This window comes from Metarhizium brunneum, chromosome 1, assembly GCF_013426205.1.
Source record: "Metarhizium brunneum chromosome 1, complete sequence".
In the NCBI taxonomy this organism is placed as follows: domain Eukaryota; kingdom Fungi; phylum Ascomycota; class Sordariomycetes; order Hypocreales; family Clavicipitaceae; genus Metarhizium; species Metarhizium brunneum.
This window is the reverse complement of record NC_089422.1, coordinates 5,488,169-5,504,398: the sequence shown is the minus strand read 5'-3', so window position 1 is coordinate 5,504,398 and position 16,230 is coordinate 5,488,169. Positions and strand designations below refer to the sequence as shown.

Below are 16,230 nucleotides of genomic sequence, written 5' to 3'. Positions count from 1 at the left end.
GATTGGCCGTTGATGTCTGAGCAGGATGCAGTAGAAAAGCCATTGTCCGACTTACAATGTATGCAAGGCTTGGCATGAGCTCTCAATGCCATTGTTAACAACTGTCAGCTAGCTGTTCATCAGCTGCACAACTTTATTTAGATTGCGCACAAGTACCTCGGTGGCTGAGGCGCACAATTGTCACAGCCAGCCGAACGCCACCGGGCCGTCCACGGCGGTGGCTTGATGGCGGCATTCACATAGAAAGCCTGGCTCTCAACTGGCGACATTGAATGATGCCGGGTGAGGCTAGCAGAGCCAAGCACGCGGTGGGCGACGCCAACCCCCCGCTAATCCTGTTTCTATGAACCTTCAATGTTCCAACATTCAAACATGAAGGCTCGGGAACAAGAGCTATGTCTGATACCTCTAGACTGCAGGGCGCCCTCTCTGCCCCACACGTCCGTGAGGGTCCATGTCTCGTCCAAAGTCAAATGCTCGTGTCGAGCCAAGGCCTGCGTCTTCCCAACGGCCGAGTATTTCTTCCAAGAATGAATAATGGGACACGATTGTACGCAGACCTCTGTTTGGCACGGGGCTGTGCGGAGTACACTAGGAGGCTTGAGGTGGCCTGCGATAGTGGAAGTGGTTCCCCTGCACGTCAAACTAACCGACCAGACTTCAATCCGGTTCCTAAGACATGCATTAATTGCTGCTATGCACGGAGAACCGAGGATGTACCCCGTACATGCATGTAAACTGGAGCAAACCACACCACAGCAAACGCTCCACCTCGCCAAGTCCAAAGGGAAACTTGGGTCAGTCAGTACTTTACATGGAAGTGTCTGGCGTACATACTCCATCCGTACTCCGTATTGATGGATTAATATTAGTCTTGGTATTAGCATCGAGTGTGTTGTACGAGGGCACGAGTGCAGTACGCCGGTGCGCGTAGCCTGGAATTCATGCACGGGGCTCCATCACGACATGCCTTGCCATGCTTCCTCGACCCGGATTCCGCATTGCATCGCGGGCCGTGAAAAGAAAGAACGACAAACGCAAACATGCTCCACCTACCAGCAAAAGAAAGTAACTTGACCGTCTCGCCCAAGGCTCGCGTGGCCCGTTCACACCCAACATTGGCACCATGACGACAATCCAAATCCACATGACCGCTCATGCCCCCGGTCCTCTTGTCCTTCACCTTGACGGTTGTCGTGCCGGGGCGAACTGAGACCTCTGGCGCAAATCTTATATGAAGCCCATGTTGCCCACCCTCCTGGACAGATGTTTTTTTTTCGAGCCAGTCGTCGTCGTCAACTCAAGTTCGCGACTCTGTTCCTCGTCGTCTTCTGGACGAGAATACGGGTCAGAAACGAACAAGACCTGCGCTAGTTCAAACATCGCGACGACATCATGAAGTCATTGTCCATCTTTGCAGCGGCTCTACTCACTGCTGTGGTAGATGCTGGCCTGTCAACACCGGGACACTTCCACAAGGTAAGCCTGCCGTTCGTTTGGAGCACACGGCCATGGTCAGTTGTGGCCGGAATCTGTCTTCTCCTCTTCTCCTTGCTTCTCTACCTCTGCCCGGCAACCTTCAGCATGCCTCTTGGCGCATCCGATGGACCGATCCGCCCAGATTTACCCCAATCCAACCACCCGGCAGATTCAAGATCCCCACTTTCAGCCTGAACACGAGCAAGCCATGGCAGACCGGTGCCTGGTTGTTCTTCTCCATGCATTCCTTGTGTAGTGTGGGTTGCGCCCTGTGGGGTGGGGAAACCTACCTTGGATCGACAAAACACAGCCTTCGCGCCTCAACGACGGAGCGCCATTCAACATGACGCGGGCTCTTGTCGTTGTGGGAGCTCTAGTCGCTCTGCCCAGCTCCATTGCTATAGGTTTTGACGATTTTTATGACTTCGCTGACACTCAGATCCTGTTGCAGCTTGATGCCCGAGCCGAACTTGCCACCTCCCCTCCCCACTATCCGTCGCCATGGATGAACCCACAGGCTCCAGGCTGGGAAGACGCCTACAAACAGGCCAGGGACTTTGTATCGCGCATGACTCTGGCTGAGAAGGTCAATTTGACGACTGGTACCGGGTGAGTATCGAAGCCCACGACAAACACCACTTTGTACTTACATGTCTCATAGATGGATGAGCGACAACTGCGTTGGTAATAGTGGAGCTGTTCCGCGGTTGGGCCTCCGGGCTCTGTGTCTGCAGGACGGCCCATTAGGTATTCGTCTTTCCGACTACAATAGCGCTTTCCCTGCTGGGATTACTGCTGGTGCGACATGGTCGGAGCATCTTTGGAGAGACCGTGGAAAGGCATTGGGTGCTGAGTCTAGGGACAAGGGTATTGATATCGCTCTTGGTCCTGCCAGTGGCCCTCTTGGCCGGGCCCCTACTGGTGGCCGTAACGCTGAGGGATTCGGTTCTGATCCCTACCTTCAGGGCAAGGGACTTGCCAATACTGTTATTGGTATTCAGGAGTCGGGCGTCATTGCTTGCGCCAAGCATTTCATCGCCAATGAGCAAGGTAAATAACCTACACGGCTTGACTTGCCAGGGAAGTGATGGGGGTTGGCTTGAGCTAACGATTTCGCAGAACATTTTCGACAAGCTGGCGAGTCTGTTCCACGAGGATTCAACATTTCCGAGAGTCTTTCTTCCAATGTCGACGACAAGACTCTACACGAAGATTACGCTTGGCCATTTGCCGATGCCATCAGGGCTGGAGTTGGTTCCATCATGTGCTCCTATAACCAGATCAACAACTCCTACGCGTGCCAGAACTCAAAGCTCCTCAATGGAATTCTCAAGGACGAAATGGGCTTCCAGGGATTTGTAATGAGTGACTGGCAGGCCCAGCATGGGGGTGCCGCCACTGCAGTTGCTGGCCTCGACATGAGCATGCCTGGTGATACCGAGTTCAACACTGGCTATAGTTTCTGGGGCGGAAACTTGACCCTTGCCGTCATCAATGGCACCGTCCCCGCCTATCGTATCGACGACATGGCCATGCGAATCATGGCTTCTTTCTTCAAGGTGGGTATGAAGCCCGGCAAGCAGGTCCCTACCAGCTTCAGCTCATGGACCCGCGACACGTTCGGCTACCGCCAGGCTGCTGCCAAGGAGAACTGGGAACAGGTCAACTTCCAAGTAGATGTCCGTGGGAACCACGCTGCCCACATTCGCGAGTCCGCCGCCAAGGGAACTGTCATTCTCAAGAACACTGGGTCATTGCCGCTAAATAAGCCCAAGTTCCTTGCCGTCGTTGGTGAGGATGCTGGCCAAAACTCCAGAGGCCCCAACGGCTGTGATGATCGCGGATGTGACGATGGCACTTTGGCCATGCTCTGGGGTTCCGGTACTTCGCAATTCCCTTACCTCATTACCCCCGACAGTGCCCTCCAGCGCCAGGCTATCCAGGATGGCTCCCGATATGAGAGCGTCCTTAGCAACTACCAATGGGCGGCTACTCAGAGGGTTGTTGCTCAACCCAATGTCACTGCAGTCGTTTTTGTCAACGCCGACAGCGGCGAGGGCTATATTGAGGTTGACGGCAACGCCGGTGATCGCAAGAACCTCACACTCTGGAAGAACGGCGACGATCTGATCAAGAACGTCTCATCTATTTGCCACAACACTATTGTTGTCATTCATAGTGTTGGCCCTGTCCTCGTCACGGACTGGTACCAGAACCCCAACATTTCTGCCATTGTCTGGGCCGGTCTCCCAGGACAGGAGTCTGGCAACTCCATCACTGACATTCTTTACGGAAAGACCAGCCCTGGACGCTCTCCTTTCACCTGGGGTCCTACTCGTGAAAGCTATGGCACTGACGTTCTCTACAAGCCCAATAATGGCAACGATGCCCCTCAGCAAGACTTTACTGAGGGCTCTTTCATTGACTACCGCCACTTTGACAAGGTGGCGCCCGGCAAGAACAGCACCGGCGCTCCTATATATGAATTCGGCTACGGTCTATCATGGTCCACTTTTGAGTACTCGAACCTCAAGGTTGAGAAGCGTGATGTCCGCCCCATGTCCCCGCCCAATGGCAAAACGATAGCTGCCCCTACTTTTGGCAATTTCAGCACGAACCTAAAGGATTACGCCTTCCCTCCTTCTATTCGCTATGTTTATCAGTTTATCTATCCGTGGCTCAACACGACGGCTTCTGGCAAGGAAGCCTCTGGTGACCCTCACTACGGCCAGACTGCGGAGCAATTCTTACCTCCCGGTGCTACGGATGGTTCGCCGCAGCCTAGGCTTGCGTCTTCTGGCGAACCCGGTGGCAATCGCCAGCTATGGGATGTCGTGTACACCGTCTCTGCCACAATCACCAACACTGGCAAGCGCGTGAGCGACGAAATCCCCCAGTTATACATCAGCCTTGGTGGCAAGAACGAGCCCGTCCGCGTTCTCCGCGGCTTCAACCGCATTGAGGGCATTGCTCCTGGACAAAGTGTTACATTCCGCCACGAAATCACCCGCCGTGAGATTAGCAACTGGGACACTGCGTCTCAGAACTGGGTCATCACCAAGGCTCCCAAGAAGGTGTTTGTCGGCAGCAGCTCACGCCACCTTCCTCTGAGCGCCGACCTCAGCTAGAGAAAGGAAAAAACCGAAACAAGGAAATATATAAATCAGTATAAAACAATGCAAGTACATAGTTTCAGGGGTGGACTTGGGATCTCTGAAGGGCTGCAGAACCAGGGATGAGACGACGATTCAATATGATTATATCTTTGTTAAATCCTCATCTAGCGAATGAGAAGCAATACATGGAACTAAATGTTACTTTTGTACTAGCAAGGCTGCGTCAAGTGTTTTTGTCTGTATTGTTCCATTTGACTGGCTGCACATGGACACCCGCGCCATTGGTAATTGTAGTCCTGGGAAGGCGTCCACGTCTTTTTTTATTATTTATTTATTTATTTTGTATTATTTTTTTTTGGCCATGGCAGGCCCCTATAGCAGCTTATATCCCGCCTTGACCCAAAACATGACAATGTACGCAGCGGTAACCTGCCAGATGGCCGTCCTGAGCCAGGACAGTCTCCGGTTCCGGATGAAGACGTAGGAAAGGGTGTAGGCACACCGGGACACGAGATACCCGATGGACAGGCTGTTGAGGGTAGATGTACCGAGCTGGGCGTAGTTGCCGACAATGACGGACGCGGCGTACAGGCCAATGGTCTCGAGGCCGTTGAGGGAGCACGCCTCTGCGCGGAGGATGCGCTGCTTGCGCTGGCGGGCTGCTGGTTAGTCGGTGGGTTTTGCTTGGGGGGGTTTGCCAGCGACGTAACGTACGACTTTGTCAATGGACGTGTCTTTTATCAGGGTGTCGCGGTAGGCGCGTGGGTAGGAGTTGTCGTAGATGGTGAAGCCGGCTGAGCCTACGGCGTAGAGGTGCGGGATGAGGGCGAGGCCGAATGCCGCGGGGACCTGGGGCCTGTTAGCTTGGGGGTTGATTGGTTACGGGGGCGAGGGAAGATAGAACCGTGAAGAGGGAGAGGTTTTTGGAGAGGTCGAGGGGGAGGAGGGCTGTCATTTTGGAATCTGTGTCGTTGTTGGGATGAGGGTTGAGGATTGTGTGGGTGTCGTGGATATTTATTGCGGCCGTTGACGAGGGTGGAGGACCCTGCTACCTGGCAGAAGATGGGATATGCTTTTGTTCCTGCTAGTTGGATCTGCGGACTGCGGTTTGGCGAAATGCCTGGTTTTCGGCTGTGCTGTTGCCCGGACGGATGCCGAGCCGGTGCTGGGATGAAATTGCCCAGGGGGATGTGTGACGGAATTGTCGTGGTTGAGGCCTTTGGATGACTTTCACATGCGTGAGTATGGCTTATTGGGGGTGTGCTTGCGACTAGTGCGACTAGTGCGACTAGTTTGTGGTCAATTCATTATTTCCGATGGCCATGTCAGTCATGAGGGAGATGGATTGCCGGGTTGCGGACGGGCCATCGGCGTATCGGGATCTCCGGTTGGGGCGGCGGGAATCACGGGTAGGGCTGCGTTGTGGCTTTGTGGTGGCATGAGCATGTTGCCATGTTGGGTATTTCTAGAAATCGATGCCGGTTTGCATTGGTCCGGTCTTGTCTTGTGGCAGTTGAGACTGGGTAGGCTTGGTATGTGATCGTTTGCGGAACTCGCAAGACGCCACGCAGTTTGCGGCGCCTTCATGTTTGTTTCGGCAGCGCGGAAGTCGGCGATGTAGATGCATTATTGGGTGAGACAGGACATGAAAGGATGAAAACGACGGGAAGAGAAGAGATGTACATACATATGTAGGCAAGACCATCATGTTTGTTGATTGTGCTACTGCCTGCTCCACGTCCTGGTTCATCGTCTACCTACCAGACTCTCTGACATGGTGGCGTCTTGTGGCTCACATATTTCGTCGCAAATCTTGAGCAGGCCTTATTACAGTTTAAATCGCAACCTTCTTTTGATTCATTCACTCCCATGGTCATCTCGAGGCCAGGCTATTTCTGTTTATTGTCATCGAAATACCCTACGGCCCAGCACGAGCTCATCGTGGGCTACATATTCACCATTATCAAGATGTCTCGTTTTCGCCATTAAGGTAGTCACATAGGTAGCGCATCATGCATAGTAAGTTGCATTGATTCCTGCCGGGTCAAACGCTGGTCTTGGCCAAGAGGTTGCTGTCGCCGTTTGCTGTGAAACCAGGGCCAACAGCGCCATCGGCAACACCATCATACTCCCATGTCCCGTCGGGGGCCTGAGCTTTCTATGTCTCCCTTTGAGCGGCTCATGTGCCAGTACATATCCGTGAAGACGTCCTGAAGTCATGGACCGCGACTAGATATATGTCCCGTTCAGGAGTTACGGCATCTTGGCTCCAGCCCTCGCAAACGGGCACGAGAACTGCCAAATAATCCTGGGAATACCAAGAAGTGAGTCAGACCACACTTTGCCATGTGACGGGTCCAAGGGTATCACTTGAATGCAAACAACACAATTCTAAACTGGTAGTAAAGTGGAGTGTGAGCAAACCGTGCATGACCGGCAGGGCCAAATCTACCTGTTGGCCGTGGGGAGAAGATTGATACAAATTTCAAGTATAAATGCCCGCTCAATCCCCGTACAAACCATGTCTGCCTTTCTCCTCAGTCAGACACCTCCAAAATAGCAGGATACTACCGGTCACTGTTCACACTATCGGCACCGCGCAATACGCAATGGATACAAAACCGGCCTCAAAGGAGATCTAAGTGTTGCCACCGACGGGCTCAAGAAGTTAACCTTTATAACTTCTACTAACCAGGACGTTTGCCACACCAATCCCAACCACAGTCCCTCACTCAACAACACCAAGTACTTGGGCAACATGAAGCTTATCAACGACCTGCTTTGTCACTTAGCGCCTATTCTTGACGAACAACTTATTGCTAAGCTGTCAACAAATCAAGTCAACATAGTAGCATACTTACGCGGTCCTTGGGGACTGGTACAAATGGCGAGGATCGCCGCGGCAGTCAAATACACGGCCGGGGGCATCAACTACAATAGGCTCCTTCGGCTGCCATCCATGACAGGCACATCACGTGTGCAAATGCGCGCCCATCTAGAGGCCTTGTTAAAAGTCGAGGAGATTAACGGCGTTAAGATCTTCCTTAAACGGGTCGCCCTCATCCAGTGGTACATGAGCACTCTACCATACCGCTCAGAGAGTGGTCAATTGTCAGACCCAGAACTGATCAAGCACTTGGCCGTCAACAGTTCGGTAAAAAAAGTAAGAAACGCCATCGAAAGTGGAAAAGGATTATATAACATCCTAGGTGGCCACGTCCCTAACCCAACATAAGGGATTCACCTTCCGTACCTTACCATCAACACATCAAATGGCGGTAGAAAATGTTGGGACCTACAGTCACGTGTGAGGCACTATGACATTACTGCTACGCCTGCACACTTTCGCTACCTTTTTCCTCCTTGACAAACAGAAAAGTCTCTCTCTCATTAGCTCTGCTGCAATACATGCTTGTTACACGGAAATGGCTGGTTACACAAGGGCCACGGTCACGGGATTAGGGCAGAAGGCCCTCACCGACTGGTTGTATTTAAAGACGTCTTTAACTTCAAGGCCTTGAGGAAAACCAAGGACCTTTGGTATTAAAACGAAGTATTAGCTGAATACGAACTTGTTCCGAGCCCTTATCACAAGATGTGATTCTCGACCAAGTGAAGAGGCACAGAAACGGCGCATAGGACGCATAAAAGGCATTCTAAAACAAATAGAGCCTCCCACATAATTTTTCATACTTTTCTAACCCGCAAAGAATTGAACAAAGAGTTGTGCTGAAGGAAGAGGGAAAGAAAGGCAAGTTGTAACATGCGATGAGGTTGCTGGAGATGTCAAATACATACTGTAAGCATGTACGAAATAAAGTCAACTTTAAAATTTGAAATGATGGATGTGTTCTTGTCTAATGTTGCCCTGAACTAACACTGATTAAGCCTGGCATGAGCCCTCGGTCCCTTTAATGTTCTCTGGTACTTTTCTGGCACTAACCACGTGCACCGTCGACACTTGGCAGTTAGAACATGCCACTTGGCGTGCAGCTGCCGAGATTCAAGCAAGATATCGACCCATTCATTGGTGCTAGCCTCAATTCAGGCTACCACTTTACCATCCAGTCTTCCTACATGTCTATGCATCTTGCCTTCATGCTCGTGATGCCCCTCATGCCTGATCGAGGAACCGCCTAACCCCCTCCTCGAATACGAGTAAACAAGGTCATCTCACCTTCTTTACAAGAGCACAGACTATAAAATACCTCCCTTCTTTCATCGTCGGTGTAAACCTCTCGGCAGAGCACTCCCTACCGTTGGCTGTGCGTTCCAACGGCTGGGAAACGGAAATATTTCCCCGAGGCCATGCCCATATGTTACTTCATCTGTTTCGATGGCCCGAGTTCTCTACAAGCCTGCATCCCGTGACGGGAATCAGTTACCGATTACGCAGCTACACATTGTGAGGTTCTGGCAGAGCTTCGCTGGGGAAAGGAAAACAAAAGCTTAGAGGTGAGCGAGGAACGAGAATGAATTTTGGGGGGGCCATTTTCACGCGGCATTACACCGAAAATCGATATGACAGCTATCCTTTCTTTATAGTCCGTTTCTCTTGACGCTGCAGGCAGATGGGATATCCCCATTTTGCCTGTGCTGCTACTGTATGTAGCTGGCCCCATGATCAGGAACAGAGCAAACCGAGTCGAGCAAAGGCTGATGGCAAAATAGCAGTGACATAGTGGCCGCTTTACAGACTGCGACGCCTGGGCACCTCCGAGGAACCATTTCACCACACGTCATGGGCCATCGATGAGCTGAATGTGCACTCGGCGCAACGGTTTCCGCCTTTCCTCAGTGGCCAAGTAGAATATTGGACTTTTAGCGCCTACAGACTTGCGTATTTGACCATACCTGTCGCAGAGACGTGCGCAAGTTTCCAAGCGTGCCGACAAGTTAGTGCGTTTACTCTCGCATGGCTCTGCCATTATCGATGCTATCCAGAGCCCAGACCACTCCCTGGACATATCGCCGTCACATTCAAGCCTAGCAGGAGACAATGAAAATTTCTTCTTGGCCGTTCCGAGTTCCGGTCACAAAACTCTTGCATAATTCTGTCACACCATGCCAGAAAGGCCCGGCAGCGACAGGCAATACTAGAATTGACATATCAATACGATAAACGGACGGCGCATCGGAGGAACTGTTCGTCTTGAACGGACTAGACATGTCTGGGTAATTGCCTGTTTCGGACGAAGCTCGAACGGTATTGGCTACAGAAATGCATGAGCCCGCTTCACATGCCGGAACTGGTGTCATTGACAACGCTGAGAGAAATCTATTTCGAAACTAGCCTACTAGTCTTGTGCCATGTGCTTCTCCGTTGCACCAATCACTCGTCGTCCATCAGTTCCATCCTGGGTATCAGGTATCCCAAATTCCAACTAGGTAATTTCAAAGTACATACAAATCCACCGCCGCACGTCTTCCCCTCACCCCATTGACATCTAGGCGACGAATGGGCGTCTCATTTGCCTTCAAGACCCGACCTTGCTGGAGCTGGAGCCGAGCTGGTCGAGCAGAATGACCTTGAGCCAGGTGGGCCAGCCGCGGATGCCGGTAAGGGAAGACTGCTTGTCCGGGATAATGAGCTGAGCACCTCGCTTCCTGAAGATCTGGTCGGTGATGACGCTGGCGACGCCGTCGGGGGTGAGCATGCGGATGCCGCCCTCCTCGAGATGGTGGCCAAAGTCCTGCACCAGGGGCGTCCGTACAAAGTTGGGGTGGGCAACCGAGGTCAGGACGCTGTCCGCCTTGTAGACGTGCTTCAGCTCAATGGCCAGCGACTCGTGGAATGACAGGGCAGCGGCCTTGGTGGCCGAGTAGTCGGCACCCCTGGGCAGGGCGATGAAGGAGGCCATGCTGGCCACGGTCATGATGTGGCCCTTGTTGACTTTGATCATGTGCGGGAGGAACTGCTGCACTAGGGTCCAGTGCGACAGGCAGTTGACGTCAAAGATCTTGTGCAAAAAGTCCTGGGGCATCTCGAGGATGGGCAGGGGCCTCGTAATGCCGGCGTTGTTGACCAGGATGGACGGGTGGCCCAGGTCCTTCCGGATGGCGTCGGCGGCCTTGGCCACGGAGTCGGGAGACGTGATATCACACTTGTAGAAGCGAACGAGAGGGTCGGCGGCAAAGTCCTTTGGTGGGTCTTGGACATCTAGGATGGCGACCTTGACTCTACGGGCTACCAGACGCTTGACGATGCAATATCCGATTCCGCTACAGCCGCCCGTCACGACGGCGATTTCACCGGGCCAGTCCCAGCCCTTGGCCGCCGTCACGCGCCAGCTGTTGGCGGCCATGGAGCTGAGGCCCTGGTTGATGGTTTTCAGGACTCCCAGGCCCAGCAGGACCTGGAGCACATTTTTGGCAACGTCAATGTTGAAGTTGGGCGGGAGGTGCTGCAGGACCTGCTGCTTGAGGTGGTCGGGCGCATAGAGCAGCGCGGCGAGGAGAGGCCCGGAGAAATAGGGCGATTGAATTACGGCGCTGAGCGACTGCAGGCCCCTGACGGGCGCGGATTCTGACAGTTTTACCAGCGACATGGTGAGAGCTGCGAGACGCGAGGTGATGTGAGGTGTGTGGGTGGATTGGGACGACGGCCGTGTCCAAACGCAACTATGAGTCCTCGGCGGTGGAGCTGCGATGTCAAACGCCGCGGTCTCTATTGACAATTGATGCCGCCCAAGTGGAAGAGTTGACAAGAATTGTACGAGATAGAGATGCCTTCAAAAGCCCCAAAAGCCCAAAACACCACGGGCTCTATATACAGTTGAGCAAGATGCGATTGAGCCAGTCCGGTGGGCCGTTGACCTCGGCTAGCCGCTGTGAGAGAACATTGAAGGTCACACACAGACTCACCACTTGTTGACCTGCTTGAGCCGCCGAATCTTTGGACCGTGTGTCCGTTCCGGTGCTGGCCCTGGGCAGGAGCACCAAGCACGTGCGTGGCGCTGCCCTTGACGTCCATACTCCGCGCTTGTTCGGGCTTCTCGGCTGCAAACTAGTCTCATCTGGATTCAAGTTTTCAACGCCCCGGGTTGTGGCAAAAGCAAGACGTGCCAACTGGGTTAGGGGCAGGGCGGACAGGAACATTTGAAGGGAGGCAAATCTGGAGGCTGTGGGGGCGGGGAGAATCAACGAGTCGCAACAAAAGACTAAATCGTCAGTGTCACAACGCGATTGACTCGAAACTGGGTCCTCAACCCTTTTCACAAGCTTCGATGTCCTGACTAGTCGTGGCATTGTGGGGGAAGCCATGACGAAACCTGACCAAACTGGGGGCTCCCCGTTCCCATGACGGTTGTGACGGGCTACCGGGGGAACAGCCTCGTCCGTGTCCATCCCCATCGCGAACCACATGTCGGAATCCGTGGTAGTATGGTATGCACAGACAGGTACAATTGCACATGCGCATGTGCGTCGACTGGTAGCTTTGCACAACGTGGCTCCAGAAAACAAAGACTTGCCACGGGTTGGTATAAAGTCTGGGGTCAAATACAACAACCCGCCCTTCCCACACGATATCTCTCGACTATTCATATTTGCACTTTGATTGCCCTGGCGGATTCTCCCCCTTCTTGTTTAGACCCGTACCTCCTCAAGTAATCAAAGCCTCAAAAGGCTCGAGTTACAGCACAACCCACATAGACATATTGACGCAACTCCCGAAGCCGCTGCAGCCATGACAGCAACGCAGACCCAGCCGGCTGCGGCTTCGACAACAGTTCGCCACAAAGACTCGATGAAGTCTACATGGCGCCTCAACGACCGCAGCACATGGAACATGTACCAAAAGACCATCGACTTCTTCGGCGTCCATCCCGTTGCGCTGGACCAACCCGTTCCCAAGCACCCAAAGTCCGATAAAGTGCCACACCTGGGACAAGTCTCGCAACATATCTGGATCCTGTTCTACGGCTTGCTTCCCTTGGCCCTACACCAGGCATTTGTGTCGTTGACGGGCTGGAATATCAGCAAGCACGCCGCCTTCCACTTCTACATGATTCTCTTCAACGCCATCATCGTCAAGGAAGTCCACGTCCTGCGTCGTCTCGGCCACAAGCACGGCTTCCTTGACGGCGACGCCCACGACCGCGATGGCGTCCCCGACCACGGCGCCGGAAAAGTCGTCTGGTCCATATACAAGACCATCGGTGCGCGCCTCGCCATGATGGTCTGGTTCAGCTACACCCCTACCCAGGCGCCGCTTGACGTCATGAGCGACTGGCAGTGGTGGGCCAAGCTGTACTTCCAGACGGGCCTCTACGGCATTATTCTTGACTTCTGGTTCTACGTCTACCACCGCGCCATGCACGACGTGCCCTTTTTGTGGAAGTTTCACCGCACCCACCACCTGACCAAGCACCCTAACCCGCTATTATCCGCGTACGCCGACGAAGAACAGGAATTCTTCGACATGGTTGTCGTCCCGTTCCTGACCTACGCCACCTTCTGGTCGCTGGGCATGCCGCTGGGCTTTTATAACTGGTGGATGTGTCAGCAGTACATCGTGTATACCGAAGTCTGGGGCCACAGCGGCATCCGCGTCCATCTCGCTGCTCCGTCTACCTTGAGCTGGCTCCTGACCGCGCTAAACATGGAGCTCTGCGTCGAGGACCACGATTTGCATCACCGCAAGGGCTGGAGAAAGAGCCAAAACTACGGCAAGCAGACGCGCGTGTGGGACAGGCTCTTTGGCACGTGTGGCGAGAGGATCGAGTCGTTTGACGAAAATATCGACTACGTCAACCAGGCGTACATGCCTATTTTCTGAGAGGCCCGCAGCGTTTGTTGGGTGTACAAATACTTTGTATAGGTGGGAATTGTCTCCCGCCTTCGCCAAGGGCATCTGAGTGGCACACTACTAGGCTCTAGCTCTGGGGGATGGGTCGAGGACCGCACTCCGAGCTACCGCGTACACTGTCGTTTAGACTCGCAACTTGAATGAGCATATGAGTGAATGAGAGACTGCTTCAACAGCGCGGCGGCTATGAAATGGAATGACTTGGACGAGGGGGCCAGCATAGCGTGTTGAATTGAGCCTTGGACAGTCGAAACGTGGGCTTCTTTGGGACGAAGGCGAGCACTTCACCCATAGAAGCATGTTTTATCCTCTGCAGGATATTTTAGATGGATACCTTTTTACAGGACATGTTCAGGACGGATACCTGACGCAGCAACAGCGTGGGTTATACCCCTTTTTTTTGGTTGCATTTTGAAGCAAATACGAGTACATGCATGTTTTGGCCACGTTTACGGACCCCAAGTCGCAGTCAGAGGCGTGGCTGCTTCAAAAATAATTACATAGCTAGCGAATACATAAGTAGTTAAATTACAGGAGACTTGAACAAGACATCAATATGAATACCCATCTCTGCGGAACTATGTCGAGCGAGCAATGAGTGCGGTTACAACACGACTAGCGGAAGAATCTGAACCAATCAAGTGTGTGCGCTGTAGAAACTGGTCGAGACGCCAAGCAAGCACGGTTTTCACATGACAATGATGATTCGATCGCCTGAGATCGTGGTGCGAAGACTATGACGAAATCGCTCCCGGGGGCTCGGACATCCGAGTGAGATCATAGTTCTCAGCACAGCCTCTACTGTCTCGCTACGTCGCGCACACTTGCAGGGACGGAGTTCATGAGTCTTATGGAGGGCATACCCGTATATCCTGTCCTCTGTGGCAGTAGTACTTGGATTGCCAACCAACCATTGTGTATTGTACGCGAGGCCAACATCAAAGCGTCATGTGCCTCATTCTAGTACTTGCTGGGGTATTTCGCCCTGATGGGGCATCACCGGACGAAGAGTCGGTCCGTTGGCCGGTGAAGCTGAACACTATAAGTGTTTCCGGCTTTACATGGAACTAGACCTCATTGCATGTTGTAGCTTTTAGTTTTGCCATGTGCACAGCAAGGAGGAACCTTGTTGTGTGTAACAATGAAGCCAGGCATAGAGGTGTGGCCGTGTATGACAATCACATCCGAGTGTGCTTCTACCCTTATTGAGCGTTGGGTAGTAGAATGGACAGTGACATGGCATTATGCCTGTTGTAGATGCACGGATGCTTGCTGTGAAGGAAGACCGTTATTTCTCGAGAAAGACCTGCCTAATGGGGTCAATCTTGCAAGCGGCTCCGGCTGCAATCGTCACGACTCGAGGAGCATGTGCTGGGGACGGGAAGATTTAAATCCCTTCAGCTTTTAATCGACTAGTCAGGTGTCATGTAGGGTGTATGTCGAAAAACCTGGTGGTATTCGCGTGTGGTTTGCGGCGTTCGTGGATATCTCACAGGGACTAGTTGTATACAACGCGGATTGGTTGCCCGTTTCTTTTCTTTACTAGATTGTCATTGTTCCGAATAAGCTTTTTTTTTTTTTTTGTCAAGGGCAACATCTGGGGGCATTGCCATTTCACAGCGTCTCTCAGGTCGACACTTGCAGTTCTAGAGCAAAGACCTGGCTCCTCTCGCGCTACATCCTCGCTTTCCTTTTGGCCTCTCCTTTGCTAGCCAGCGCATTCGGGGCAGAACCCGTCGAGCCTGTGGTGACGAAACCCAGAGTATTTTCGTTTGCGCCAGCAGGAAACAGGCTTTCTGAGCTTTACCCCCGTGTCGAGGGTATAAGACTACATGCGCGAGTAGCCCTTGCTAGGGTCATTTCCAACTCTGGAGGGTGACACTGACGGCCTTGCCCAACCTCGCTTTATGAATGTATCGGTCAGCCGCTCGATCCCCCGGGGACCCGTACTTGGCAGGTGGTTCGTGGGTGTAAGTCGACTGAATCCTCGTCTGGTTCACTTGGCCGTCACCCCTCCCGAGCCGACCGGGATAAACGTGTCGTAGCTCAAGTGGCAACACTCCAGCTTAGGCATCACCGTGTTAGCGATGACAGAAGGTTGGAATATCGATTTCGGACGGATCGTGTTGCATCAGAGGCTATCTGGAATCGTTCTTCGTTTAATACAAGGATTAGAAGAGCCGGATCTGTCGTATTCTGTTGTTTTTGTAGTTCTTGTAATGTAAGGCTATGATAATATAGAACACGGTGCAATATTCGATACAATCAAGCCGGCAGTGCCCTGTAAAGCCGTCGGGAGAGGGACGGTGTTGCGCCGCTCACCGTAACAGGCAGGTGGGGCATTTTGTGCCCGGTCAGCGAGGTGCCGTGGGCTTCCGAGATCGAAACCGCCCTGTCTCGCGATGGCATAAAAACCCTGCACGCTGGCCGGCTTGAGGAAGCTACCAAGGTAGCAGGCCTGCTCTGCCTATGGCTTTATAATGCGCACATGTTGCACCAGACAAGGTACTTTGCGGCAAAGACACCGGCCTTGCTGCAGGCCGCAGCCCAGGCACGTTTCGCACCGCCGGTTGTGTGGGTCCCCGGAACGCGGTCACCGCGGCTCGGCGCCGCGCCGCTATGGGGCCTCGCCCGGGCGGTCGGCATCAAGCACCCGGGACTGTGTCTCCACCTGAATGACTTGGGCCAGGGGGACGTGACCGCCCTTGTACCTGCTGTGAGCCTAGGAGCCGAGCCCGAATACGCCGCTTGGACAGTTCCCAGGCCATGATCGCGATGTCCCACGAGGATAACCGCCCTCTACGTGGTATTGTGCCCGCGGCCGGC

The 16,230-nt window shown here is 53.2% G+C and overlaps 6 protein-coding genes across 6 annotated transcripts; 4 read left to right on the top strand and 2 right to left on the bottom strand.

The window, feature by feature from the left end:
- Positions 1–1,822: 1,822 nt before the first annotated feature.
- Positions 1,823–4,607, top strand: G6M90_00g016490 (uncharacterized protein; the record flags this gene model as incomplete). Its single annotated transcript, XM_014693395.1, has 3 exons — positions 1,823–2,088; positions 2,141–2,529; positions 2,599–4,607. The coding sequence occupies 3 exons, from the start codon at positions 1,823–1,825 to the stop codon at positions 4,605–4,607; spliced, it is 2,664 nt and encodes an 887-aa protein (XP_014548881.1).
- Positions 4,608–4,967: 360 nt separating this feature from the next.
- On the bottom strand, positions 4,968–5,550 carry G6M90_00g016480 (uncharacterized protein; the record flags this gene model as incomplete). Its single annotated transcript, XM_014693396.1, has 3 exons — positions 4,968–5,246; positions 5,310–5,444; positions 5,500–5,550. The coding sequence occupies 3 exons, from the start codon at positions 5,548–5,550 to the stop codon at positions 4,968–4,970; spliced, it is 465 nt and encodes a 154-aa protein (XP_014548882.1).
- Positions 5,551–7,353: 1,803 nt separating this feature from the next.
- Positions 7,354–7,830, top strand: G6M90_00g016470 (uncharacterized protein; the record flags this gene model as incomplete). The annotated part of the gene is made up of 1 exon (XM_066129786.1): positions 7,354–7,830. One exon carries the CDS (start codon positions 7,354–7,356, stop codon positions 7,828–7,830), a length of 477 nt encoding a protein of 158 aa, XP_065985932.1.
- A 2,242-nt stretch (positions 7,831–10,072) lies between these two features.
- RED2_0 (Dehydrogenase RED2) lies at positions 10,073–11,143 on the bottom strand (the record flags this gene model as incomplete). The annotated part of the gene is made up of 1 exon (XM_014693397.1): positions 10,073–11,143. One exon carries the CDS (start codon positions 11,141–11,143, stop codon positions 10,073–10,075), a length of 1,071 nt encoding a protein of 356 aa, XP_014548883.1.
- Positions 11,144–12,282: 1,139 nt separating this feature from the next.
- On the top strand, positions 12,283–13,374 carry vlmA_1 (Fatty acid hydroxylase vlmA; the record flags this gene model as incomplete). Its single annotated transcript, XM_014693398.1, has 1 exon — positions 12,283–13,374. One exon carries the CDS (start codon positions 12,283–12,285, stop codon positions 13,372–13,374), a length of 1,092 nt encoding a protein of 363 aa, XP_014548884.1.
- Positions 13,375–15,491: 2,117 nt separating this feature from the next.
- On the top strand, positions 15,492–16,174 carry swnK_0 (Reducing polyketide synthase; the record flags this gene model as incomplete). The annotated part of the gene is made up of 2 exons (XM_066129785.1): positions 15,492–15,625; positions 15,739–16,174. The coding sequence occupies 2 exons, from the start codon at positions 15,492–15,494 to the stop codon at positions 16,172–16,174; spliced, it is 570 nt and encodes a 189-aa protein (XP_065985682.1).
- Between the last annotated feature and the right edge of the window lie 56 nt (positions 16,175–16,230).